The sequence below is a fragment of the Lingula anatina genome, chromosome 3 (genome assembly GCF_051362555.1).
Source record: "Lingula anatina isolate TDL-2025a chromosome 3, LinAna3.0, whole genome shotgun sequence".
Lineage (NCBI taxonomy): Eukaryota > Metazoa > Brachiopoda > Lingulata > Lingulida > Lingulidae > Lingula > Lingula anatina.
Genome location: NC_141769.1, coordinates 14,973,983 through 15,001,703, shown reverse-complemented (window position 1 = coordinate 15,001,703; position 27,721 = coordinate 14,973,983). Strand labels below are relative to the sequence as shown.

Here is a 27,721-nt window from a genome sequence, read left to right as displayed (position 1 = left end):
ATGCGTTACCCAGTTACTACAGCAAAAGTTGTGACAAAGGAAAGCGAAACCACTACGTATTCTGATACGAAGGTAACCCGTGGGCCGCCCGGCAAGCCTAAGCTGATCTTGTCCTGGACCCCAGGGCCCGGATGGGACTACATGCACCTCAGGGACTACGCCAAGCCGGTCTTTAAATCCCTTGACTGTAAAATAGACAACTGTATCTACACTGAGGATAAGTCTTTGGCTCATAAAAGCGACGCTATTGTTTTTATAGCCAGAAGTTTGGGAAGGAAACCTAAAAAACTGCCTCACCAGCGCTGGGTGTGGGTGACGCACGAGAGCTCATGTTACTCCGGCGAGGCCAGTGGTGCTTGGGCGGGAATGTTTAATTGGACGATGACATTTCGGCGAGATTCCACAATTTTTACATCGTATCAGTATGTTGTGGAGCGGGAAAAACCCCTTGTCAAGAATTTCACGACAATAGCACTGAAGAAGACGAAGTTAGTGGCTTGGGTGGTCAGTAACTGTCACACTAAGAGTAATTGAGAGAGGTACGTCGCAGAGTTAAAGAAGCACATCCCCGTTGACGTGTACGGTGGGTGTGGTCCGTTAAAATGTTCCAAACGGGACAACGAAAGATGTCTGGAGAACATTAATACGAACTACAAGTTTTACCTGTCCTTTGAGAATAGTATTTCAACGGATTAGGTCACAGAGAAATTTTGGAAAATGTTGGATCGAGACATAGTGACGGTTACGAGAGGTCCGGCCAATTATTCCAGGGTTGGAATAAAACCCGAATGGCATATCAATACGAACGATTTTAAATCTCCAAAAGATTTAGCAGCCTATCTGAAATATTTGGACAAAAATGTGACGGCTTATGTTCAATATTTAGAGTGGAAGAATCAGTACACCACAGGGAACCGACTGAAGGCGTACTGCGACCTCTGTGCCAAGTTAAACGACCCCAGTGAGCCAGTCACGTGGTTCCAGGCAGGGACGCTGGCCAACTGGTTTAACAAGGGTCACTGTATAGAATCCAAAGACTTGAATTTTAAACGCAGAAAAAGACGCCAAACAGACACTTTTATATATTAAGATGGAAATAGAGTGTTTATTTTTTTAACATGTTAAATCAATTTATAATAATAAGTTAAATAAATGCAGTCAAGGGACGTCTTTAAGTCGTTTTAGATATTATCCCGTTGATTAAATCATTCTACACAATTTTAAGAATTTAATTAGCGTACGAAGATAAATGATGTAATATGCTACTGATACAGTTCTAGATCGGTGATTAAAAATTATAATGATGTTGACATCCCACATTGTTTATTTATTTAGTTCTATTTTAACAATGAACTCCTGTACTTGTATGCGAAGTAAGGCCAGCTGGCTATCCTCTGACTTGCAAGTTAAATGCCATGTTCCGCCCTGTCTTTCGTTTTATAGAGACTTGTTTTCAGTCTTGAAGAAGCCACCAATCATAATCTGCCGTCTGCTCGCCGTGTAAATCACTAAACCAAAGTTAACAGGCAGAAACCATTGCAGAATTTCCCTTTTAAAAGAGGCAGCTCTTTATATGTTTATTAATAACGTTAGTTTTAACAGAGTAACGCACACAATATCTTGCAACGTAGGTGAAGCATATTCCATGATATACTAGTAACGAATTAAAGGAGATGCAAAAAGTGGGAGGGTGGGTGATGGAAGTTTTCTAATGTGTAGAAAAACTTTCCTGCTACTGAGGAACCTACACATTTCAGGGTATTGCTAGAGCAGGCCAAGGGAAGAGGCGCCGTAAACAATGGCACTAAATCAGTTATACAAGGGCCTTTTGCTAAAAAAAATCGATGTTGGGGACAGAGCAATAAATAAATAAATACCATTGAAACAGGTGAACATAATACGCCTGTTAATAGGGAATGTTTACAGACACGCCATTATAAACAGGGGATAACATAAAACTGACAGAACTATCTGCTAGTAAATAGGCCAATGCTTCGATTCACCACAACAGCGTATCCTATCTTATGTGACCTAATGTAAACAGTCACGTGCAGCCTTCACAGACAGGAAGCTACGCTACAAAGCGAAAGTTCGAACAAAATGGCCGGTGTACTGTCAAAGACTATCACTGACGACTTTTTAACATGCACAATATGCTTAGAAATCTTTAGTGATCCGAAATCACTGTCGTGTCTTCACTCTTTCTGCCTAGAGTGTTTGCAGAACACGGCAAAGAAGACACCACGAGCACGAGGGGCATCTACAGGCATCCTTCAGTGCCCTTTGTGTCGCACGGAAACCACCATCCCTAGCTCTGGCCTAGAAGGGCTGAAGACTAATTTTCTCCTTCTCGGCCTAGGTAGTCTGCTAAAGGAACAGAAAAGTTTTTCACAAAAGGCGACTGTCTGTGAGTACTGTTTGGAAGATGGCACAGAAGTACCGGCCTATGCAAAATGCCTTGATTGTGAAGAATTTATTTGTGAACGCTGTGCAAGGGTACACCAGCGTTCCAAAGCAACGAAAGAGCATGGGATTGTCACAATGGATGACTTGAAGAGCGAGAAAGGGCAAAATACCGTTCGTTCCCACTGTCGTGTTTTGTGTGCAGCTCATCCAAAAGAACAGGTCAAATTCTTCTGCAAGTCCTGTGATAAGGCAATCTGCGTGAACTGCCGTCTGCTCGATCATATAAACCACGAATGTGGCCAACTTGAAGATCTTGTCACAGAGTTTAAAGCAGAAATCGAAGGGCTGATTCCTGGCGTCAGTACGAAAATGGATTCAGTTCAAGGAACACTGCAAAATGTGGACCAACTGCAGGAAAGCGCCGATGATTACTCCGACAAAGTTTCATCTGAAATCAAAGATCAGTCTGCAATGCTACACGCTATCATCAACTCCCTAGAGAAGCAATTGTTGGACAAGGTAGAAAACGGTAAAGCCCAAAATCGAAAGCAGCTACAGGCATACAAAGAGGGTCTCCAACTCACTCTGGCAGCCATGGAAAGCACTACCAAATACGCAGTGAATTTGGTCAAGTATGGAAACCCAGCAGAAATTTCCAGCATGAAGACTCAGTGTCAGGAACGTCTTATCCACCTTCGAGACGTCAAAGTAGATGGCCTGCCAAATTTACAAAAGCTGGTCTTCAAAGCAGGTGCGAAAGCCGGTGCCGATAGGAATAGGATAATTGAAGGCTTTGGCAGGTTACTAACAGAGGAAGAACTAGAAACGGACCAACCACCTGATTCCTCAGCACCTGCTTCCTTGATTGACTTAACAAATACGGAAGGTAAGTTCATGACAAAAAAATTGTAGTTATGTCTAGATGCAGTATTCGTAAAACAGGGTCGATTCGGGCAAAATAGGAATATATATACATACATATATTGATCTAACCTAAATAACAAACATCTGTTAATATTTTTCATATTATGGAAATAAATATGTCTATCTATGTCAACGATATTATATTTTACAGAACATGACTTCAAAAAGTTTAAGTATTTATATCACTATTATTTCCCCTACCTTTATTTATAGAGAAAAAAAAACAGAATAACGCCAAGCTCATTGTACTTTTTTTTTTTTTTCGAAAAGAGTCCGGTGCTGCAAAAGAAAAATAAAAAAGCAAATTAACAAATTTCATTTTACCGCTTATTAAAAGCCTGTACCTCTTTAATCATTTATTTATTCGTTTTTCATTGTAGCCTCTGATGAAGATAAACGGAAGAACAAATTATTGGTGGGTTCTCTCGAAGGTAAGCTCAACGCATGTGATCCCGAGGGTCGCCATGATGCGCTGTGCACATCAAACATATTGCCTGTTCTATAATATATATATGTACGCACAAGGTGGATCTTATGTCAAACATTTTAAGTCCTGCAGGTAATAGTATACCTATACGTAGGCCAACACACTATTTTACTTAATGCATGGCGATGATGATGATAAGCTATAATTTTAGTAGGTGTACGCTTACTCTTGTCACATTACATGCGTCCCCATCTATATGGGGGCGTCTCGATAGTCCGAAGGTTCATTGGTCCGAAAAACCGTAAAGGTTTTTCACTAGATAAGTCTCTGGCTAATTGATGACACAAAAGTGCACATTATTTATCTACGACGCTGGTAGAGTGTAGGCCTACCCTCCAATTTAAATTTTTCTAATATGTCTATAGATGCACGCGCTTCTGATTAACTTTATTACCAGTACCTACGGTACACTATACACTTTACTAATACACTTCCAGTAGCATTTCCGCTTTGCAAATGTTGTCAACACTGAACAACCAAAAGACGCACAATTATCATGTTTATAACACAACGGAATAGTTGGCATTCACTAGTATATTCACTGAGTATACTCACCTGAAGCTCATATTCTTTTACAGTTAAAGGCACAGTAAAAACACCACGTGTTGCATCAGCCATGGCATCAGTTGTACGTGGACATTTTAGTCCTAACAATCCATATCTAGACAAACCACAGCAAGTGGGCCATGGGGCCACTATCAGCGCACCTCACATGGTAAGTAATCGTCTTTACAATAATTTGGTTTAAATTATGCTTGCTTTGCTATAAGTTATATCACATACCGTCACTTGTGGAATGGAGCATTCTTTCGGATTTAGCTAACATGCAGGCGTCTTTCATTCTGTGAGTTATGTTAAACCAATTACTATTTAATTTATTTTCATCTACATGCAGACAATTATGTTATTATTTTCAGCCATTTTAAGTTCCCTGTGCTGCTTAAGCTAAAAACTTTAAAATGATATGTTTTGGTATCTTTGTTTGCAAAGATTACACTGTAAAATCAGTGTTTAGCTCCTAAACAGATTTCTAAGCGCCTGTTTTGTCGCACTTTTTCCACGCGTTTAGCTCCTAACATGTTTAGCTTCTTAACATGCTACACGCTTGTGTTTAGCAGTATGACGCGTTTGACGGCTTATAAATGTAGGGTGTATTTGTTTAACTTTTAGGTGCTAAGGGTTTTAGTCGCACACACGCGCGAGCACGCGCACACACACACACACAGACGAACTCACGGTCACCTTTAACTGCTATAGTTATCTCTTTCTATAACAGGGTACCGTGAACTGTCAACATCGTTGACTTTCCACTATCATCTTTACAGCTGTACTTATTCATCCTTGTGTTATCTGACCTTGCGAGGTAGTTTATTGGAATGTATTGCTGAAAAACAGGTTAGGAAAATTCACTAGTTCACTAAAGGAACGAAACAACTATCATTTTTACTTTAAAACACCTTTCTCCATATTTTGATAAAATGCGTTACGGTAGTGATATCTATTATTTTTTGCCGGAAGTAATGAACAATAGAACATCAGGATGATGGTGGGGTATTCATTATAATACTTTATTTAAGCTTTCATCACATGCTGGTTATTTCGGTACCGATAGTCCGAATATTTGCACCGCTCTAGTCGCCGACTAACCCCAAGCCAATTTTGGAAATAACCACTAACTGTAGTTCAAACAGCATAAGACGTGTTTTGGTTATTTATATAAAAAATGTTTTCAAAACATTATATAATGTTTTTCCAGAATGTTATAAACACGCTGATAAAACTCCACAAAATGATGTTACATGTATCATAAAATTTTGTAGAAAAGGTCTTCGAATCTTTTTACAAATTATAACGTTACTGTACATCATTTTGCATGGAGTTAAAACACCCATAACGTTACCATAATGTTCTTCTATACCATTACCAGCATGTAACCATCTGATAACGTCGTGAAAACGTTATTTGTTATTTGGATTATTACTTAAAGGTACATATGAATCGAGCATCGGTGGAGCGTGGGTTGCCAGTAACACATATAAACCACCTCTACTAGATTCTTATACGACTCAAATAAAGTCGACATGCCAAGGGACAAACTGAATAAATCACTCGATCAGCCATAAAAGAGCTTTAGATTGCTCTTTTAATTTTTGGTCAGAAATTTAACCCACTTATGTGACCTACTTTTCTGCCCCATGTATATACAGGATAGTAAGCTAACAGAAAAATCCATTCAAATATTATTTTTCGGGTAATATTAATCAATGCCTTCTGGCAATTTCCTTAATTATACTTTTTGAAACTATATGCTGGTATTTGGTTGGTTTTTGAGCAAAAATTGACTTTGTATGCATCTTTAATAGGCGTATTTTAAATAAGCACTCGTACTGCAAGGAAGGACACCAAGCGTTCGAGCAGACTGCTCCACGCCTTCCACAGCTACACAGGTTTACAAGGTGAAGTGTTAAGCCAAATTGTTGAGCCTTGTAATAAACTTATGGGACCGGTGAAACTAATCACATAGCTAAAAGTGCGACACTTCTAAGAATGTTAAACATTTTTATTTCTTCTGAAAGAAGCTTGAAAAGCTAAACTTGTTGTTCAGCTACCCTCTACCAGGGCGACAGATTGATTTTTCACGGATATGTCTCTAGATAAATAGATAGTCAATTTGGTCTGATGTCGCCTCAGCAAAAAATGTCCCCAAGAACTGCGGCCTTGATAGAGGGTATTGTTCAGCAGCTCCACGCGTTTAGGAATTCCACACCTATAGCAGCTCCATATGTTTAGCAGCCTCACGCGCTTAGCAGGGGAAGTGCCTAGCCAATGTGCTTAGCTTGTGATAGACTTATTATAGATCCATATACCGGTGAAGCTAAGCACATAGCTAAACGTGTAACACTGCCAACGTGTGTAGCATTTTCTTCTGTGAAACGCTTGAAAAGCTATACGTGCTTAGCTTTTACACATATTTCTAAATGCGTATAGGTGCTTAACGTATGTTGTATGTATTTAAATGCTAAGCACTATTTTTACAGTGTATACTAGTACATTGGATTTTTATTAGCATAGATCTACATGGCTTTAAGCCAAATGATATTTCGCCATATATTGGACTAATCTAACTAAACAATGCGAGAATGAGGCATATCACTGAAAATGTCATTTATAACGCATTAGTGGTTTTTCATAAAAATACAATTTTTTACATCTCAAGTTTTCCGAAATGGAAATAAAATATTATAGCTCTCCCAAACTTGATTTAGTGTCATTTTTTATAATGTTTCCAATGGGAACGAGACAACAGAAACTAATTTAATATTCCAGCACGGTGCCACTCTAGAGCTGATGGTGGATCGTCTCCAGGAGGGTGCTCGCTGCCTTGATGTCGGCATGGGGAGCGGATACCTGACGGCCTGCATGGCCATTATGGTTAGTAATATGTGGACTATTACAAAACAGGATTATGTCAAGGAGCAGCATCGTGCTACAAGGCCGCATAACAGATTTTTGTCGGTTAAATAATGGATTGGTATCTACTCAATAATGTTTCCCTTGCGAGCCTGTATTTGATACCGAATAAAAACAAAGTTGAATCAATACCACTATCGATGCTTGCCCAGATCAATTATATCCAAGCAGGGGCGGATCCAGGGCTATTTGAAAGGGGGTACGCAGATGCGAAGCCGACGCTCCCATCCCCCCCCCCAACTTGGCGTGGGGTTCGGAGCCCGCTTAAGGGCCCCGAAATTTTTTGGTATTTTAAGGGCGAACGGTGCCATTTGATACGGTTTAGAACTTGATTCAGGTAGTCAAAATTATAGTTTCAAGAAGGGAATAGAAATCAAAGCCCTGACCTCTTGTCTAAATCCGCCACTGTCAAAGCATTTATTGAACGTTACTGGTTGTTTGAAAATTTTAATCAATGAAAAGTCAGACATTGTTCCTATTGAATATGATGTATGTAGAAGTATGTAGGCGAACTGACCACTCTAACTGATGGCGTCATTTAAAAAGGTGCTTGCTCAAAGTTTCAACTATTGGCAATGTAACATATTCCCCCGACATCATGCAGCTGTTATCTAATTTCAATATTTTACAATCGTTTTAGGCAGGAAGAACGGGGTACACGGTTGGGATTGACATAGTTGAGGGTTTGGTGAAGTTTGCCGAAGCCAACATGAAGAAAGATCCGCGTCTCAGGGAATTAATGGACACCAACCACCTGGTTCTGGTGTGTGCCGACGGTAAAGATGGACACGAAGCCTTGGGCCCCTATGACGTCATCCATGTTGGTGGGGCGGCACCAGAAGTACCAAGTGCAGTACGCATTTGTTTTATGATATACCATTATTCTTCAGTATTGCTACGAGTGGTGCTTCTTCTCTTTATATATCTAAATTAACTCATTGCGACCTGAATAAAAAGAACGTTTATAGCACCATTTTGCATTAAAATGATTTCTTTTAACTTAATATGGCCAACAAATGCATGTGCGGCCAGTTGTATAATATATGTTAAGTTATTCCCAACTTCATTAAGGTTATCACTGTGATTATAGTGATATCTTACTGTTATATCATAAGGACTGTGAAAAATGTGCAAGAAACAGTGAAAATTATCATCATATTCATTTTTATAGAAATTTGAACAATTTTAGCATTTATTTCTATACCAGTTTGTAATTGTTATATATCCAGAATTTTCTGTCCTTCAGCTGACCAAGCAACTTAAGGTTGGGGGCTGCCTTGTAATGCCTGTGGGTACGGAAGAAGGACAGACTTTGAAAGTGGTGGAAAAACAGAACGGCGGTACTTGTAAAGTGAGAAACGTGCTGAATGTTATATACCAACAGCTCAAATAAATGAATCGTGCTGACTACATCAAATTGGCAATTTTTTTTTTTTTTTTTTAGGGTGAGCTGGGTTAAACTTACACTTGACAAAAGAAAAGAACGCAATTCTTTTGTCTTTCGATTGTGAAGCAGATACCAGGAAACTTAGAAAAGATGGTTTTAATAAATTAAGTGACATCTCATCTGTTTTTGTGCATGCAATATTTTAAAAACTTGCACCTTCTTATTTAAATGAGATGGAAATCTTAGATCAGGTGATCACCTTCCTTCTAAAGCTTGTATGGCAAGATTAGTGGCATACAGTGTAAAATTGCAGCACCTAGAGAATGGAATAATTTACCCATCAATCTAAGATAAATTGCAGACCTGGACATTTTAAAAAGTCTGTATAAACAAACGAAAATGAACATTGGCTGATTTGAGAGTCATATCAACAGGAAAAAGTTGATCAAGACCCCTTGTGTTAATCATTGTCAGTGTAATTATACAAAAACATTACTTGTGTCATAACAACATGATGTCGTACTTGAACCACTCTAGACATGTGAATCAAACGTTTAACCTTTTATATTGAGAAGTTTTTTTTACAAAAGTCATGCTGACACAGTTTATTTAAGTGAATACACTGAATTTTTGTGGCATTTGAATGAAAATAAACAAATAGAATAAACCAGTTAATATATGTTTATTACTTTTATTATAGCAGTTTACACTTGATTTACAGTGATGATATAAATATTGACAGATGTTCTGAATTAATTAATTTCATAGCCATAGCAAGACGGCAACAAGAGTCATGGATTTCTAGCTATCTTTCCCAGTGTTCTAAATTCTTCCTGTATCCTACCCACCACAGGGAGAATTCTACCATCACCAGTCATACTATACCCATATCTAAAAATCACATATCTTATTCAAATATTGCCTATTGATTATAAACTTCAATACAGCGTGCAAACACTTTAAACGACCATTTTCCCCATTTTTTCAAATATGAATACAGAAAAATCTTTGCTTGTCACTTCATCTCGGTTGCGAAACAAACTTCACGATTGATATTACCACTAACCGGAGTAGAATATTAATAATAATAATAATAACATTAATAATGGTTTATTCTAATTTCTTTGCAATATATATGCACCATATATTGCAAGCATATAAAAATTTGATTTTAAAATGGAGAATGATTTCAATCTTTTGAAAATGAAGAGACGATTTCTTGAATTTTCGGAATATTTTTTCAATGAAAAAATTAATCAATTGTTCTTTGGCTTTGAGTCCATACCTTATGTAAACTTGAAATCTCGAGTCTTGTTTAAATAAAACGACATAAAACAGCGCACAACTTATCTAAAGAGTAAATTAGAGCTAAGCTACCTAAGAGAGGAAAAGAGAACAATCTTTATCGTGGAATTCCAACTTCTAATCACTGGGGAATTCCGGGATACGTAGAAGGTCAGATTCTTTGACACTGAACTAAAGTGCAAGGTCATGAATCTAACAACTGCTCATCCTCATAGCCTCCCTTCACATGGAGAATCGGACAAACACGTGGGTAAGTCTGGATACATGCATTTGTAGTCGCAGTAAGGAAATAGTTTCAGGCTTCCTGACACGTTATATTTATCCGGTGAGGTAGGCATACTTGGTGTGTATAGTACAATTAGGATTCCACGCGCGAGCCTTAAAAAAGAGTTGACAATAACAACCAATAAAAAGTAGGTGATAACTGCAACTCGTACACAGGCCGTTTAGCATCGGCCGTGTAAGGCATTACATAGACTTTCTACTAAGTTTGCTCGGACAAAGACGAATTTTGGAGTATTTAATAATTATTTAACGTATGTATTGAAAACAGTGTAAACATCCACATGCCATTTTCACCCTCGTGTCTTATTTATTATTATCAAGTTTCTTAATAGAAAACCCTGTACTGGGGGTGAATTGTTGTGTCAGTTTGTCTTTGAACTACAAAAGTCTCTCTCTCTCTCTCTCTCTCTCTATATATATATATATATATATATATATATATATATATATGCCCATAACTTACTAAATTAATCCAATTTCGATAGTTGTATCAAAGTATGTATGGATATACCACGCGTACTGACCCTACTGGTGGCCTGGGTGGTGGTTGCCGTGACAACAGGGGTGGCACAAGACGCCGGGGAGTTCGGTGGAGAGGTAAGTGGATAACAAAATAATAATAATAATAATAATAATAATAATCAACAAATATACTTCCTAGTGCATTGATTGGAATACCTTGCTTTCGTGTTTTTTTTTTCGTCCTTTGTGTACAGATTTTATTATCCTTCTGTTATATGAGCGGTTCAAAACTTGATCCAACAGAACACACGTACATGTAGCACCGCCATAGCCTAACCCGAAATAGTTGGCCCTTTATTAATTTTAATATAATATATCATTTATGTTGCAGCAACGGGGAAATTCTAGTAAAAGCCATGAGAAAAATGCTGATGGTATCATTTCTGTGTCGGCAGCAGGTGGTGGTGGACCGGTAAGTCACAAGTGACATCGAAAGGCAATGCGAAGGGCGATTTTTAATGTCTAATCCCTCGTGCATGCAAGTGTGTTTAATTTTACAAAAATCAAATTATCATTCCAAATTTATCATGAAAAGCACTTCTTGTCTATAAAATCCATGCTGATGCTGAAATTTTACTGGAAATTGATCTTTACGGGAATAATAGTTTCTGTTAATTCCAATGAAGAAAATATAAAACACCCTCTTTCATGCATTGTTATATTGTAGGTCTAAATATGTTTGATTAAAGCCATATACTCCATGGTATTGTGTACAAGACCAGAAGGCACCGGACCCTCTCCACTTAATTAAGAAATATCTGGTCTATTGGGAAAATAAAGTTCATCCTAGACCCTTCCGCCAGCCTTGTCGTCAAATTTTATCAGAAATGTTTTCATCCTTCAGGGCATAACTAGAGCTATTTTGTGGTGTACGAAAGAGGATCTTACATTTATTTCCCCATATTTATGCCCCTTGCTTGTTACAGCCCAACATGGAAGCAGGCAGGAAGAACCAGAAAGACTATAATGGGATAGGTAGACGAAATTTCCAGCGGGTGATTGCATCCCTCCGTGGCCTATGTATCGCTTCCAATGCAAGGCGAGGAAGGAGAGGAAGGGCAGTTGTACAGGTAGTTTATCTTAAATCCTCAATTGAAATGTAATTGGAAATTACAAATATTTACTGCACAATTCTTATAATACTAGCGTATGAATTTAAGACGTACGCGCGTGCGTTTATCTGTATTAGGTTTTGCGGCCTAACATATCATCTTTTATGTATGTTTGTCTTACCTGCCTATTTTTTCTTTGTTTTTTCTCCCATGCTCCACCAAGGAATGCACTGACAGTGTACAGAACAATGCAATTAGTGACATTTATGTTACCCCCGAACAAGCAGACGACTTACTATATAGAGCACTTGGGAGAGAGAAAGCGCGACAGAAACGAAAAGTCGCCTACACTACTTACTGGGCTTTGCCGATCAAGTATGTCTTTGAACATTTGGCTTATAGTAAGTAAAATCTATTAGGTTGACAGTGTACATTTTGTGCGTGAGAAAACTGCATTCGGAATATTTATGCGCAAGTTTTGTTACTTTGAATGTTTATGCGGTTGGCATGATTTAATGTATAAAAGTGACGATCTAAAAACAGCAGAAAATCTTACTGCATCCCAGTAAAAATTTGATTTGCTTGGTTAAATAGCCAGCTAGTGCATAAGTCTGTCGATTATATATTATTTCTGTTGAAAAATAAGTATGGGCATGTGTGTACAAATACAATTTGTAGATAATTATTAAACAAAGCGGTTAATACATATTTGATTGCTGCCAAATGTTGCAACGCCTGTACATGTGCGAGGACATGTTGTATGTGCATTTCATACACGCATCAGTGTTTATTTGGGTCGTAAAAAAAGCGGCAAGACTTTTAACCTTCAAATGTCATCGATTTGAATTTTTAGGCACAGCAGAGAAGAACGCTATACGAGCTGGCATTGCACACTGGGAGTCAAACACGTGCCTTGAGTTTGTTGAGTACACCAGTGAAAATTGGCTGGCTGGAAAGTACCTCAAGTTCCAACGTAGTGGAGGGTAAATTTATTTCTTGGGGAAACTGGGTCATTCCAGACAATTTGCAACCGCAAACAATGAATGAACATTAGTGTTACCTTAGGATTCAAAATGTGTTAAAACTTATTTATTATTTATATAAATGCTTTATTTTGGATCCTAGATTCACACATCTTATGTTATATAATTCTGATTATTTTGACCCGTTATTTTTTTTCTTTTATACCGTAATACCCTCCGATATACATGTAGAAAGAAATTAACGGTAATTACAAAAAGTGACAGAAAATAGTTAGGCAAATATGACCCATATGTGTGAGTCATTGACGAGATTAAAACGATCCATTTATAGGTAAAGATAAGTAATGACATCGTTTTTGTAACTGACAGCATCTCAAGCAATGTCATTTTTTTTTTTTCAAAATGGGAATATACCATGCGTGGCAGCAATGGGTGCATTGAAACATCAGTCAATCACAAATCTTATTTCAGTGCGACTTCTAGGGGTGGATCCTGGTTTTGTTCTGTTGATATTTTCAATTAAGAATGGAAAATGGTTCGATTGCAGCTGTGCTTAGTATGCAGAGCCAGTTTGCTAAATTGTGTAAAAAGTTAATTGTAATGTAGATTTGAAAATTTTTTTGTTGCTCATTGTTGTTGTTCGTCTACCTAGTTGTTCGTCGTATATTGGGAGCCATCTTACTGCCCAGAAAATCAGCATTGACACCGGCTGCTTTGATGTGAGTAAACTACATTAGCATTATGCAGAACTAACCGAGAATGGTTTCCTATTATAAATTTTAGTTAAAATAAAATATAAATGGTATTTAGAGTTGAAATAGTAGAACGTATTTCTTCCTAGGACCATAATTCTTATTACCTGACTAATATGTATAATGATCTATGTAGTTACGGAAAAATGACGTCATTCATTTTCGTTTTAATCTCCATTCAAGGTTGGTACTGTCACTCACGAGCTTGGCCACGCCCTCGCTTTTTGGCACGAGCAGTCCCGCGCCGACAGAGACCAGTACGTCACTGTTCAGTTTGATAACATAAACCCGGGCAAAATCCATAACTTTGAACAGGCGGACACAAAGATGAATGTCAGATACGATTTGGGATCAAATATGCACTATAATAGCAGGGTATGTTTTTTCTTTCACTTTATAAACTACGCTTTTTAATACGAAACACCCTCTCTGTAATTTCAAGATTCTAAATGTTCAAGACGGGACTGCTTTAGATATTGCCTTAAAGTTTTAACTTATTATACGTTAAAAAAATTACAATTTGTTCTCTTATTTGATAATATGTGTTCTTAATTGCCTGGTCAAATCTTCCTTCAGGCGTTCCCAGTGAGTGGTTTGGCGGACACAGAGTTTACCATAATCGCCAAAGAGCCTCGGTATCAGTTTGCCATGTCGTGGCAATCCGCTCTGTCCTTTGCTGACATCAAGGCTGCTAACATACAGTATTGCGGCTGTAAGTATTATTATATTGTAATATTGCGTGTTTAACTTGCTGTATCGGTTTGGAAGTAGGGGCAGATCAAACCCGCTTTCGCATCCATGGTATCATGGATCTGCCACGGATTTCATCCCAGATCTTCTTCGCTGATCCTTTCCCCCTGCTCGTTTTATGATTGATTACCTTTTTTACAGTTCTTCTGTGTTGTTATAAACATCCATTTCTTCTTTAATTGCATTTCACTTCGATCTTATTCCAGTGATTTGCGAATCATATTCAACAACGTGTTATAATGAAGGATATCCGGATCCAAAGAACTGCTCTTCCTGCAGGTGCCCAGAGGGGCTGACAGGGGACTGCTCCAAGGTGGAACCAAGTATCTATTTTTGTCTTATTTTTTCTCCTCCTTTAGAATTATCATTAAGAAAATAAAATTGTAATGTGTAGACTAGTAAATTAATATTTAATCTGCTACATAAAGTTTTTTACCTGACACATTAATGAGGATAGACATGTAGACCTAAAGGCGTACGGTAGCCGTTAGAGCTTTAAATTTTGAAATTCAATATACTACCCTACATGTTTCACATTTCCCTTCATTACCAAGTTTTAAAATAGCTGCCAGAATTCGTTGTCACTGCAATAATTCATCTGTGACGTGAATGGACATGAATTAAGGTGAACGGGGCTTACCTTGGCGACTTGAAGGAAATTATCAAATTTCCTAAAATACCATTTTTCATGTACGCTTAATGTATGTCTGCAAGGTTTTCAAACATTTACGGAGACAGAACAAAGTGAATTAGGTTTTTAAATTCAACAAATTTAAGCAAATGGCTTTCATCTCTAGAATTACGACACTAATATGAACGACGATGAAGCAAACGTGTTCCAAACATTTTTAAAAATGTTTAAAAACGTCGATAGGGAAGGAACGCGTACGGCGTGTACACGTCAATATCGACGTAGAATCGAGTTCGCGATAGGCACATTTGTTAACTGCTGACAATGTATTGTAAGCCATTAATCAAAACAAAATACCAAAAATGTATCATATTAAATATGTAAATTAAATGTCTTGATTTTAGGTACACACAACTGCCACGCCGAAATTTCAGTGACAACAACCCCGATTATTATAACGTCTCCGAACTATCCCAATATCTATGAGGGTGGAACCAAATGTCAGTGGCTTTTGAGACCAGTGAGTTACAAGCATGCAAGCAAACAAGCAAGCAAACACGAACAGTCGCTGTTAAGAAGAGTACATAAAGGGACAAAATTAAAATCAAGCAAAAACGATTATTTTTGGAGATGAACCGTTAATTACCTCAGTTCAATAAGGATGAATTTGATGCGTTTGGAGCCCCTCTTACGGTAAATCAGAATCTTACATTGATAAAATGAATAAAAAGAAAATAATTCTTCACACGTAAATTCCACCCGAAACGAATTAATCGAAGACATTTTTGTGTCCAGAGTACTGTCGGCGGGAAGGTGGTGGTCAGCATTGGTCCTGAGTATGGGTTCCAGTTGTGGACTTACTATGCCTGTAGAGACTACCTGGAGATAAGGTACCAAGGAATTGCCTTTACCGGGTCCAGGTAAGTACCACAGTTTATTCTGGAAAACTGAAACATGAGGCAACATGAATTGTCAGATTTATGACACAAAACTTTTAACACAAATCGCAATAGTATGGGGCGGAGATGTTCAAAAGCAGAACTGTATTTTTATTAGCGGGGAATTGAATGTCCGCACTTGCAAGAGGTAATGTAAAACCAATTTAAATCCTAATTTGTTGTCATACCGACTATCGCGAAATCTTGCCCTGTTCTTCCCAATAAGTATTGATGGATATATGTATTAATTTTATATATGAATGTATAAAACAGATATACAAAACAAGTTTTCCCGCCGGCCTGTCGATCTTTCTTTGTGTATGTCCTCAATTTCTTTTGTCTTACACCTGGCTTCGTTTTAGATTCTGTGGTATGGAGTATGACACATTAAAGTTGACGACGGGTTCTGTAGGGGAGCCAGCGTTGGTTCTGTTTCGTGGTTGGGCCGGGGGTGCAAAAGGATTCAGTCTTACAACTTATGAAGGTAACCTTTGCACGCCATACAGCCGCGCACGCACATAAAACACACGTACACACACACACACACACACACACCTGTAAGTACCCGCAAGTATATAAAAATCACGCATTCTTATTGAATCAATTGTAAAGACTTAAATCACCTGTGAACTTTTCTAATAAATGTTTCTGTCATGTGACTTCGGCTGTAACACTACTGATGAGCCAGAAAAGCTAGGTTACGCGACGCATTTATTGTAATCTATTCTTCTTGCACATTTTGTAAGTATTTGAGCAAGAATCCAGTACAATTTTTTGTAAATGTCATTTCATCTTTCACTGCTATTTTTGTATCCAGATATAGATGTTTGTATTGCCACCAGTCCCTGCGGGGTTGGGACCTGCACCACTGAAGGCGGTCCCTCCTACAACTGTACTTGTCCCAGTGGCTATTACTTTAACGGAACGACATGTGTAGGTACGGTATTGTTATTGTAAGAGGACGATTTTCACATAAATTGACTCACGCAACTTTCATGTTGGCAAAATAAACGAAAAATAAAGAAGGCTCTAAAAACTGAAAATATATCATTTACTTTGATCGTCTACATCATAATTGACAATGCACTCCAGATATTAATAGTTGGTTTGTATTTTAGGCCTTATAAACGATTTCGGTGTTTGAAAACTCGAGCCTCAAATTTGTGAGCTCAAATGCCCAAATTAACGACACGAGCCACGAATTACGATTCCCAACATAAAATCAGTAGCCACGAGTACGAAGGGGAAAAATATCACTCTTATACGACTAGGAATTTATGAAAGCTCTAACGTGCCGTTTTCGGGATCTTCCACCTCATTCAAAATACTAGTCTAGGGTTGAAAAAAAACTGGTATCTATACAGCCAGACACCCAAATGGAAGCCGGTCGAATTGTTCGTGTGGTACGACGCTGTGACTAATTTTATGTTTGGGTACTCTTTTCTTGGCTCGAGTAGTTAATTCGGGCATTTGTTCTCCTTCTTCTAATGCTTGTCACAGCGAACGGCAATTATCGTTTATGAAGCCTGTCGTTGCATGCAGTTTTATTTTTTTAATTGAAATACTCTTCCACTTTTCATCCGCCGTCGTTTAGTTTCATTTTAGTAAACGAATTACAATTTCTACCATTTAAATTTTCAAATCACATCTTGGCATTTTCAGAACACACTAACTGCACGTACATTCCATGTGGAGTAGGAGTGTGTGCTTCATCTATCAATGACACCTATTCCTGCGCATGCCCAGTAGGTTACTCCGCTCCTGCGACAGGGGGTTCTTGTGAAGGTAAGATAGACTATACTTTTCTGTCTCTGACATTTACAATTTCGGCTTTGAACACCCATTGTGCCATAGTCGAGTAAAGTTCTTCTACAATCAACACGCCTGTGTGTTCTTATTATACAAGTGATACCCCGAATATTGTACAAGTGTCAAAAACATGGGCGGTTTTCAGATACTTTTTTCAGAACTTTCGACTGATGATTTATTTCAAATTCATATCAACCTTTCTTTATTTAACCTTTATAGGGCAGTTTAAGGCGATCCAACATACTCTTTGTATATGCGGCATTGTTACCGTTTTTCGCTTCTTCCGTGCAGGTGTGCCGTATTTATGTGTCCAGCGTGTGAATAAATACATATATATTTTTGTGAAAAAAATACCGAGGAGACCTCGCTGCATTACCGTCCCAAGTCATTCGTTTACTGAAAATATACGTTAAAAGTGAAATAATCTGTGTTTCAGACGATGATGAGTGCCAGGCCAATCCCACTGTATGTGACGGAAATGCCACGTGTACCAATACTCCGGGTTCTTTCTTTTGCACATGCAATGAGGGCTTCACCGGTTATGGTCGCCTATTTTGTGACGATATAGATGAATGTGCAGCCGTTCCCGGGTACTGCAGTGAAAACGCCACCTGTACCAACTCAGTCGGGTCTTATGACTGTGAATGTAGCGCTGGTTTCTCTGGCAACGGCCTTTACTGTGTTGACTTGGACGAGTGCGAAGAGGGCCAACACTCCTGTCACCAGTACGCGCAGTGTACGAATACATACGGCTCTTACTTCTGTACTTGTGCCACGGGTTTCGACGGAGACGGAGCCACCAACTGCACGGACCGTGACGAGTGCGCTCTGGAACTATACACGTGTGGCGACCACGCCGAATGCTTCAATACGATTGGGTCATATACCTGCCGGTGTCAGCATAACTTCACTGGAGATGGTTTTACTTGCACAAGTAAGTTTTTTTGTGATGGTGTTATGTTAATTACTTGCATTATTAATTGCCTTTTCATTCAGATATTTTATATAAGATAAAAACATTAGCCTCTGTGTTGTTGTAGACCTACTCCCCGTGTGTTCTTCTTTGCAGCGCACTTAATTATGATATTTTAACAAATCTAAACATCATTAAATAAATATATGTAAATCAGTGATACATGCACTGCTGCAAACACAGCGGATGTCTTGCTTTCACTAACTCCAGGTGTTAAATTAAATTTAGTAATTTATAGTTTTGACTCGTATATGGGAATGTTTATCAACTTTTACGAAACTGAATACAGTAAAAATATTCATCATTTTACTTAGCATCACTATATCAAAGAACGATGTGAACATAAGAAAAACACACAAAAGCTCGAAAAAACACATAGCATGTGCAAAGGAGAAATAGCTAACTGGGCCACCAGAAAAGCACACTGGATTGCGTGTAATTTCTTAACTGTTCCGTATTATACTAAATGCTTCACATAAGAGAGTTAAAACTCTTTGGCCACCATGCAAAACGAAACACAATCGTCCTTGATTACCTTAACACGGTGCACGTGCTTAAACACCTTGAAGGCGCAAATGTTTCATTTCGTTTCAGATGTATGTGCTGGTAATCCCTGCAATGAAGGCACCTGTTACCCAAATGTGCACTTATACAGCTGCATTTGCCCGTTAGGCCAATACTTTAACGGCACTACCTGCACCAATCACACAGGTAAGATTTTCCAATGAAAGACTGTATGAAGAATAAAAAAGTTAACAGAATAAGAACGTAGTTAAATGGTGTGATTTTCCTTGAAATAAGTTGTTCGATGCGTTTAAAGAATGGGTTGCTTGCTGTGACACCCGTTTCAATGCAATGATAAACGGTTAGTCGTGTAACGTGATATAGATTAATATGCACTCAACGTTAAAGTACTCACTGTGTTCGTCTTTAATTTATCTCGCGTTAAGGTTTCATGACGATTTTGAAGATCTTTTATGTTAACAGTTCTCAGTTGTCGATTGTTTCATAACATTTGTGTACTTCTAGACGCAAGTGGAAAAACGGGAAAAATAGCCACTAGTATCGTTTGTGGCGATACCGAAGTGACCATTCAGTACGCGGAGAGCTCGGACACGTTCTCTCCGCCCAACAACGAAGGTATTGTCTACGTGGACAAACACTACAGCCAGGCTGGATGTTACGTGCAGCAGCCTCCATGGGTCCTTACGGTCCCATATGGGCAATGCGGCGTCGTGCAAGACCAAGAATTCACAGTCATATTGCAACATGATAAGGATTACTACCTAGAAACCATAGATGAAGCCCAACCCTTCACTTGCAAACGTCAACCGTACGACACCACAATACATAACATAACTAACATAATGGCGGAAGTCATTGTGCTTCTTGAATTTGACCAACCTGTGAAATATGAAGGAGTTGGTTCGTTTGCTATCATGAGGCTGTTTCGATCTAAAGACAACAGTAGCATATTACCAAACGGTCCCCCGGTGGTTCTGGGTGAAAATATCACCATGCAGTTAATCTTGGGGAAAATTGGCGAACGCGAGATGAAAATTAAGGTTGAGCGATGTTGGGCTAATGGCATCACAGATACCAATGAATGGAAAACTATAGAACTACTCTCTGGCGGGTGTCCAGTCGTCCCTTTCTTTAACGGATTTAGCCGAGGGTCGTCCCAATATGTGGCCATTTCAACATTTCCTATGTTTCGTATCACGCCACGGAATCCAGCGAACGGAACCATGGGGTTTTTCTGCTCGGTGGCAGCCTGTATGGAAGGAAACATGAACCCAGAATGTGTGGAATCGCAGTGTCCAGGCAATAAGCCAGGGTGGGGGAAAAGGAAACGACGAGATAAACCGCGAGATAATTATGTCACGACGGTTAATCAAAATGGCGTCGACGTGATGTCGTTTGGGTATTATTTCAAAGTCGTTGACTCCGAGAACGATGGACAGATGAAAGTTCACATGGGTTCTAATTACGTACCGCAGATCATCAGCACCACTGATACCACCATCACCACCACCACCACCGCCGCCACCACCAATAATCCGGTTCTGACAACTAACGCTTCCACAAGCATTGACGTAAAGAAAACAAATACAAATCTATTTGTTGCTTTTTCTGTTGTCTCTGGTTTGTTGTGCGTGCTCTTTGGGAGTTTTCTTCTCTGTGGAGGGGTAATCCTGTGTAAAAGCATGTTTTCTAATAAGACACAAACGTAGGTCATTAACTTCAAAATGCAGTAGTATTTTGTACAAGTAAGATTATCTGTGAGGATGATGGACAACTGTAATCAATTTTAGAAAATACCCCAGAAGGCAGACACCAGGCTGGAGACGAAAGCTGTCTGTTAATGTTATCGCACCGTCCCTTAACAACATTTGAAGTTCAGAGCATCTCTGGCTTGCTTTTTTTATAATAGAAATGATAATTTATTAAGCACAAAATTTATTTTATTTTTACAGGATCTCTTACTATTGTAGTATACAATGAAATACAATATATGATAGATATATGCAACCCCATCTAATACCTTTTGGGTATTGTAAAAACAGAAGTTCGACACTGATTGTTTATTGAGGGATCTGCTTTTTTGCATTTTTATTTTTCACAAATCGAACTATGGCAGCCGCCCTGCACAGAGGGTGAGCTTAAAAGGGTAGAAAGGTGCATGACATAGTCTGTCGGACCCTGCAAATTCTTCTCCGGGAACACAGTGAACGGTAGTCCTTACAGCAGTTATGCAAGATGTTTATGAGAGGCAATATCATGCAATAGGCAAATTTGTGGAAGTCACCTTTTGTATTTTGTTGAAATATAGTGGTCAGTTTTTGAATTTATATTCAAGGTTTGGTGCATTGTTTCATTCGTTAAACCTTCTCGGTTTGCTTTTAGAGCACTTCATGAATTAAAGTCTTTGTTTGTATGATATCTTTTTTCAAGTTTTAGAGCAATTCATGAATTAAAGTATTTGTTTGTATGATATCTTTTTTTTTTAAAGATTATTGGAACACTACTCTAGACTTGAGGTCAGGAGGTGCATCCGCCATCTTGACATGGTAAAGCTCATCAAACTCTTCATTCTGGGCCACTGTAAACCAGTTCTTCCAGTCGGCAACTTGACCTGAATTACAAGAAATGCATTGCTGCTACGATGTTTCTTTAAAAAAATAAATGATGTCACTCCTGAGTGTGATGTTCTATTAAATTTGAGGGTCGATCCACTCAGACGTGATGACAACTCTTCATTTTGGCTAAAAAAAGTGCCATAAAATGGATTTCCCTGGAGTAATCGATAACTCTGTTACACTTCCTAATAGTTTTAACTAAATCTTTTCGGACATTCAAAGTTGGACGATTTTTTAAATGTGTTTTTGTAATAATCTCAAGATAATAATAACACATCCGCTTAACGTGATCAATTAATAAACGTGTTTGTAAAACAGCAACTTAACGAAGACGAGTGAGAGGGAGAAAGACCCCCCCCCCCTCCCCCCCCCCCCCCCCCCCCCCCCCCCCCATCTACGAAGGTCCACGTTGTATGTGTTGTTAAAAGTATATTTATTGTATAATTTGGAATCTCAGATTTATCCCTTTTAAGTCACCTAAAAAGAGCTCCCGCGTGACGTGGTCAATTAATTTATTAATTATACAGCAGGAAGCAAACATGTCAAAGATGAATGAAAGGGAGTAAGACGCACCACCACCACCACCAACACCAACCAGCAACGTATACTAATAGCACCTGTCAACGTAGACTGGTCGATGCGAAAAGACCCTTCAATTTAGTGGTAACAGGGAATTTGGAATTGGAAGAAGATGAGATGTATTGGAAGAAGAAAGCAACAATTGACACGTAAACTGAAAGATAGAAAATCAAAAAGACCATTAACAAACCTTTTCTATAAAATCTGTGACCATCCTTCAGATATGTTTGCGGTTCTCCAGTTTCTTCAGATCTTTTCATCGAGGAAAATGTGCACTTCTGCGCTACTTCCTCCAAAAATGCGTCTGATCGTTCAAAGCCGAGAAAGGAATTTATTTTTTTCACAGAGGCTGGTAAATCCTGTATTAAAATAGTGCAATTAAGCAAAGCTTGTTATGTTTTGATGCTGCATTTTTATTAGATTTTGTAAATTATTTATTATATTATATCTCAACTCTGCAGAACAGTGTTAGCTTGTGACGACAATCCGCAGAATTCTAACCATTACAATAATGCAATTGGAAAATGCTGTTCCCATATCTTTTTGCAAATTTAAGATTTTAATTATACATTGTGTCACTTATAATAGATTTTACTCGGGCATCGAGGGAATTAATAGTCGATTAAATGTTGAACTAAATACGCATTCCTCTGCATACCTTAAGCATATCTTCGTAAGTAAGAAATAAGCAGTTGGGATAACTGTCCACTCTCTTACACATCTCTTTGGTATGGTCAAACCAAGAGCCGTAAGGAACTAAAATGAGTGAAATGCACGTTGTTAAATACACATAAATTCAAAATAATGGACATCGATAAATTTCTGTATTTATTTATTTATTTATCTATTGCTTTTTTAGCATTTTTTCCAATGTCTTCAGAGTCGCACCCTGCAAAGCACTGTCAAACGGCCTTTAGACGTGGCAATGAAATATTGGTTACTACTAACATTATTAAGAGCAGTTTTTTAATTCACTAATATCAAAGATTAAATACGGCGAGGTTCACTAGGCCATTTGGAAAAAAATGTTGCAAAGCGCGATCTTAAGTTGTTTAAATGCTTTCTGATCACAGTACTGGTGTATTCCTGACTGATTTATGACTGTCTGTCAGCCATCTTTGAAGAAATTTCCCATAAATCCTTCGATTTGGATTTGCAAATTTAGAACAAGAGAGCATTGCGTCTAGCGCCACACCTGGACCCGAGCACCGACAAAGCCCAAAATTCATGTGGATCGAGTTGAGATTATATGTGACCTTCACACAGGAGATGGATACTGGGGCTCTTGTAGTTTAGGAGGAGAAGCGGTAACGGTGACGTGGGGAGCACCCGGTGAACGATACAGCTCTGGACTAAAACCACGTGCACCGCCGGCGCCGCGCTGGCAGCACTATAATTCAGTAGTGCTATTTTGTAAAAAGAACAAAAAACTGTGTAAATTTGTAAAATGTTTTTTACGTTTATTGAATTTTATTTCTGAAACTTTTATAGAAAGTTTTCCATATCTGCAGTATTTCATTGGCCGAGAAATTGCAGCTACACATTCAGGAAAGTTGGTGCACAAATAAATTATTTAACTTATACATCCTTTCATGATTCTTACAGTAGACTGAATAACAATGCTTTACGTAACATTGCCTGTCATGCTCATTACATCAATAAAAAAAGAATATCACTTTATAATATAACCTTATGCAGGTACGTGGAGTGCTTATGAATATTTACTGACAATAGCTCTTCTGAAAATGGACATGAGAAAACACTCCTAGGGGCACTCATACGTTTTACCAAGACCTTATACGTTTTGCCAAAACCAATTAACCTTTCTACATGTATTCTTTTTAATGCAACCTGTCCATCTCTAATTAATGTGCCTGGGTCAAGTTGTGACTTGCCCTTTAACATAGAAGGTGTGTTAACATGGACATCCACTAGTGGGCTTGATTTGGTCTTAAAGTGCAATTTAAGATCACAAATAGTCTAACATGATCTTAAGCCATGAGTAAGACCAATTCTGGACTGACAGCCAATTAAGTTGTCTCCCCTTACACATTCTCCTATTGTGAGCAGAGGTGTCCTCTATTGTGAGGGGAGGAAACTGCTTAACCACTCAAGTAGATGTTAGATTATTTTTGATCTTAAAAGCAGATTCAGTCCATTTTAAGACTACTGCTGTAATGATTAAGATCTTTTAAGATCATTTGTGATATCAAACTGCACTTTAAGACCAAATCCAGCGCACTAATGCCCCCTTCCAGCAAACAAATCTTGAACCATTATATCCCTCTGTCAGCCATTGTGCTATCACCAGGGGTTCCACAGGATGAACGGGGTTCAATGATCTGTCTGTCACAATTGCTGTTGATTTCAAACATCAATAGTTACCTGCAATATAAATCAAAACTTTAAAGTTTTCTTGCAAGGCACGCAATATTATTCACTTTCAGCATCAAGAAAATACGTATTGATCCTGTTTTACTAGTTAGGCCCAGGCCTACTTGTCTTTAGTTAGGTAGCCACAATCCAATAAAGGGAAGCCAATCGTGGATTAAATCTAATCAATCAATGTGACAGTCAAGCATGGGTATACATTACATTACATTACATTACATTACATTACATTATAACGGAAGTGCAGATGATGGGGTCGTGGACTGGGTTACATGCCTATACGTCCGCGCACCGATACTCCCCCACAATTACAGATATACTGAGGGGGAGTATCGGTGCGCGGGAGTATCGACATGACCCCGTGGAACTGCAGGTGAGCATTGACCCTTTTAAAGACAATAAATGCGTAAAATTTCTCGGGACCCTTAGTTTCCTCCTAAAAGTACATATAAAAATATCTTATTGGTGAAGATTATGTTAGATAATAAGCAACATATTCTTACCAGTAAATGTCTTTCTATAATCAGAGGGGTGGGGTGCTTCGCACACACGACACTGTACCGACCTGTATTCCAAAGGCGTTTTTATCTATGCGCTGACGCGATAAATGTCCCCTTTCATTTCAAACGAAGCCCTGAAGAATCAGGTACACAACAATACTGAGGCATGTTTAGTATGAACAGTGGCGCAGTCCCACGTGTATTATTACCAAAATGGCGACGTAGAATTCACACAAGCTACACCTGGTGCCAAGGGGGCTGTTATACCCTATTTATATCTTACCCTTCCCTTGTGTGAAAATTGGAAAGTACGATTCCCATGGGCCACTGTATTCAAATTTCTTTATGCCTTTCAGGAAGTTATAATATGACACAGCCACGTCTTTTGGATTCCTGGTAACTAGGATGACCTTGATCTGCTTTCTCCACACATCTGGCGGCAGGAGGTGTATGGGCAGATGACTCGACAAGATCCTGGGAGACGCCATTTTGGCAAAATCCTCTTGGTCGAGCATTTCAAGGTACATCGAGTGCATGCTGGGGTCATCAGTGCTGTTGTTTTTTACCATGCTTACTATATAATATATCCATCGTGTACCTAGAAACAGTGACACCTTTAACGAAAACCCATATAGGCTATTTATTATTTAAAATCGACTGTGATTTTGATTTCGCCTTGCCCTAGGCTAATTTTAAATCTGCATGGATTTCAGTCTGCCCCACGGCGTAAAAATCGAACAATTATGTAGGCCCTACTGTTTATCATTTTTATACATTTCAGATGCATCAGCCCTTTTGGCCATAATACTTACCTGATTTAGGGTACGTCAAAAGCAAAATGTCATCCTTTCTGCATTCAAACGTACCCAAGGTTTCCAAACGAGGGACTATTCCAGGGAAAAGGGGAAAATACATCCCTCGCCACTCTATCACGTTATATTCATGGCCTCCAGCATCTTTGACTCGAATTTCCGCCATTTTAAAGCAGTGGTGCAGGGTAAATAACGTTTGAGCGTCCCCTTTTTTGGCCAAGTTACCTGTTGTTTACTGGTATTGAGGTGTCACTGCGTGCTTTACTAGCGTTAAAATCAATAGGAATAATAGTATTTATATGAAATGGTCCTACCCATCTCTATTTAGACACCAAATAGAATCATCATTTTTAAAGTGACTATAATCCATTTATACACGTCACATCACAATAAATAAATAAGTAATGGGCTTTCTACATCCTTTCGTTTCGATTCTTGTGAGCAAACCATTCATTGTTACATGTGCGTATGTGTAAAACAACTTTGTAGGATAAAAATCATTGAACTTGCTTTATGTATGGACATATTAGGGCAAGTACAAGAAATCAACAACCATTCGTTAAAAGAAAACATTTAGGCCTACCTTATTTGCTCTGTTCACAAGATTTCAGTAAATCTATCATACACAAGTTAAAATGTAACTTATTACTGTCATATCGATTATGATTGTTAAAAATCCTTCATTTGATGCCCCAGATGTAAACTTACTTTTTTTCATGTCCTCGTACGTCAGAAACAAGCAGTTAGGATTGTCGTTGGCTGCCTCAAACCATTTCTTGTTCTCAAACCATGAACTTCCCGCAACTTGAATAAATAAATAAACAAATAAATAAACACCTGTAAAATTCGCACATAGATCATATCAGATCTTTTTTTTTTACAAAAAAACCGCTTATGGCAATAATTATGACAATCAATATTATTCTTTACCTTTTCCTTGCAAGAAAAGCGAGAAAAATCCGTGCGAAGTCATTTAGTGCCACTGTAATCATGCAGTTTACAAGTTACAAGCGTTTGTAAAGGCACAGAAGGACACGGCCACATCTTTCGGGTTTCTGCTGACAATGATAACCTTGATGTTCTTCTTCCATGCATCCAGTGACACCAATCTCTTCGGCATGTGTGTAATCAAGATTCTTGGTGACGGCATGTCGTTTATGACGTTTTATCAAAGGTTTCAAGAATTTTGACTTCGTCTTAATGCTCACTTACATTTAGTGTCGGCATTATTGTGTTCCTATTAATTAAAGTAAGAAAAAGTGCTGTTCTTAAAGAGGTCGCTGTATATGTGAGAATTATGCACAAATATGGTCGGTATCAAAGTTTTGGATGTTTGCAAATAGTGATGCTAAAATTTTAAAGTCCAAAAATCAACGAAATATAGATTTGGAAATATGACACTGAACATTAGGCTTCTCCGCTAGGACGGCATACATAATCGTAGATGTTTATGTTGGTGTTGTATATTATCTAAAAAATACTAAGTATAACAGTAGTGATCATGATGTAGTGCGAAATACATGGTCCCATATACATCTCACATAGTGTACGTGTGTCGAACACGTTAAAATCCCTGCTCCACCTCTTCATTCTCCCCCTCCCGACCATGCACCCCCTCCACAAC

At 38.5% G+C, this 27,721-nt stretch overlaps 4 protein-coding genes across 8 annotated transcripts; 3 read left to right on the top strand and 1 right to left on the bottom strand.

Annotated features, from left to right (window-relative positions):
- LOC106159224 (3-galactosyl-N-acetylglucosaminide 4-alpha-L-fucosyltransferase FUT3-like) lies at positions 1-1,089 on the top strand. The gene is made up of 2 exons (XM_087007959.1): positions 1-526; positions 887-1,089. The coding sequence occupies exons 1-2, from the start codon at positions 1-3 to the stop codon at positions 1,087-1,089; spliced, it is 729 nt and encodes a 242-aa protein (XP_086864085.1).
- A 951-nt stretch (positions 1,090-2,040) lies between these two features.
- On the top strand, positions 2,041-9,344 carry LOC106181283 (E3 ubiquitin-protein ligase TRIM56-like). Of its 2 annotated transcripts, XM_087009849.1 has the most exons (6): positions 2,043-3,292; positions 3,711-3,761; positions 4,396-4,532; positions 7,145-7,249; positions 7,929-8,141; positions 8,535-9,344. In XM_087009849.1, the coding sequence occupies exons 1-6, from the start codon at positions 2,101-2,103 to the stop codon at positions 8,679-8,681; spliced, it is 1,845 nt and encodes a 614-aa protein (XP_086865975.1). In that variant the 5' UTR covers positions 2,043-2,100; the 3' UTR covers positions 8,682-9,344. The 2 variants fall into 2 exon arrangements, with proteins under 2 accessions (XP_086865976.1, XP_086865975.1); XM_087009850.1 differs by lacking the exon at positions 7,929-8,141 and having other exon boundaries at positions 2,041-3,292.
- An 815-nt stretch (positions 9,345-10,159) lies between these two features.
- On the top strand, positions 10,160-21,877 carry LOC106181263 (uncharacterized). Of its 3 annotated transcripts, none has more exons than XM_013565592.2 (18): positions 10,160-10,230; positions 10,751-10,862; positions 11,119-11,199; positions 11,714-11,857; positions 12,063-12,240; positions 12,693-12,822; positions 13,475-13,541; positions 13,758-13,949; positions 14,151-14,286; positions 14,531-14,647; positions 15,360-15,475; positions 15,751-15,875; positions 16,256-16,377; positions 16,711-16,830; positions 17,556-17,678; positions 18,139-18,636; positions 19,270-19,386; positions 19,705-21,877. In XM_013565592.2, exons 2-18 carry the CDS (start codon positions 10,767-10,769, stop codon positions 20,907-20,909), a joined length of 3,567 nt encoding a protein of 1,188 aa, XP_013421046.2. In that variant the 5' UTR covers positions 10,160-10,230; positions 10,751-10,766; the 3' UTR covers positions 20,910-21,877. The 3 variants fall into 3 exon arrangements, with proteins under 3 accessions (XP_013421046.2, XP_086864924.1, XP_086864925.1); XM_087008798.1 differs by having other exon boundaries at positions 10,215-10,310; XM_087008799.1 differs by lacking the exon at positions 10,160-10,230 and adding an exon at positions 10,255-10,393.
- On the bottom strand, positions 21,257-26,361 carry LOC106181262 (sulfotransferase 1C2-like). 2 transcript variants are annotated; one of them, XM_013565590.2, is made up of 5 exons: positions 26,098-26,361; positions 25,569-25,883; positions 23,053-23,150; positions 22,585-22,753; positions 21,257-21,811 (listed from the first exon to the last, which is right to left on the bottom strand). In XM_013565590.2, exons 1-5 carry the CDS (start codon positions 26,261-26,263, stop codon positions 21,690-21,692), a joined length of 870 nt encoding a protein of 289 aa, XP_013421044.2. In that variant the 5' UTR covers positions 26,264-26,361; the 3' UTR covers positions 21,257-21,689. The 2 variants fall into 2 exon arrangements, with proteins under 2 accessions (XP_013421044.2, XP_086864926.1); XM_087008800.1 differs by lacking the exon at positions 25,569-25,883.
- Positions 26,362-27,721: the final 1,360 nt, after the last annotated feature.

Excerpts from the sequence above, each read along its gene's own strand:
- LOC106159224 (XM_087007959.1), top strand. The coding sequence starts at position 1 with ATGCGTTACCCAGTTACTACAGCAAAAGTTGTGACAAAGGAAAGCGAA. Across the intron at positions 527-886 it reads CAGTAACTGTCACACTAAGA|AGTGGAAGAATCAGTACACC; the intron begins GTAATTGAGAGA and ends TTCAATATTTAG.
- LOC106181283 (XM_087009849.1), top strand. The coding sequence starts at position 2,101 with ATGGCCGGTGTACTGTCAAAGACTATCACTGACGACTTTTTAACATGC. Across the intron at positions 3,762-4,395 it reads ATTGGTGGGTTCTCTCGAAG|TTAAAGGCACAGTAAAAACA; the intron begins GTAAGCTCAACG and ends ATTCTTTTACAG. Across the intron at positions 8,142-8,534 it reads CACCAGAAGTACCAAGTGCA|CTGACCAAGCAACTTAAGGT; the intron begins GTACGCATTTGT and ends TCTGTCCTTCAG.
- LOC106181263 (XM_013565592.2), top strand. The coding sequence starts at position 10,767 with ATGGATATACCACGCGTACTGACCCTACTGGTGGCCTGGGTGGTGGTT. Across the intron at positions 14,648-15,359 it reads CTGCTCCAAGGTGGAACCAA|GTACACACAACTGCCACGCC; the intron begins GTATCTATTTTT and ends TCTTGATTTTAG. Across the intron at positions 17,679-18,138 it reads GACAGGGGGTTCTTGTGAAG|ACGATGATGAGTGCCAGGCC; the intron begins GTAAGATAGACT and ends TCTGTGTTTCAG.
- LOC106181262 (XM_013565590.2), bottom strand. The coding sequence starts at position 26,263 with ATGGCGGAAATTCGAGTCAAAGATGCTGGAGGCCATGAATATAACGTG. Across the intron at positions 25,884-26,097 it reads TTTGACGTACCCTAAATCAG|GTACACGATGGATATATTAT; the intron begins GTAAGTATTATG and ends CACTGTTTCTAG. Across the intron at positions 22,754-23,052 it reads CTTACGAAGATATGCTTAAG|GATTTACCAGCCTCTGTGAA; the intron begins GTATGCAGAGGA and ends ATTTTAATACAG.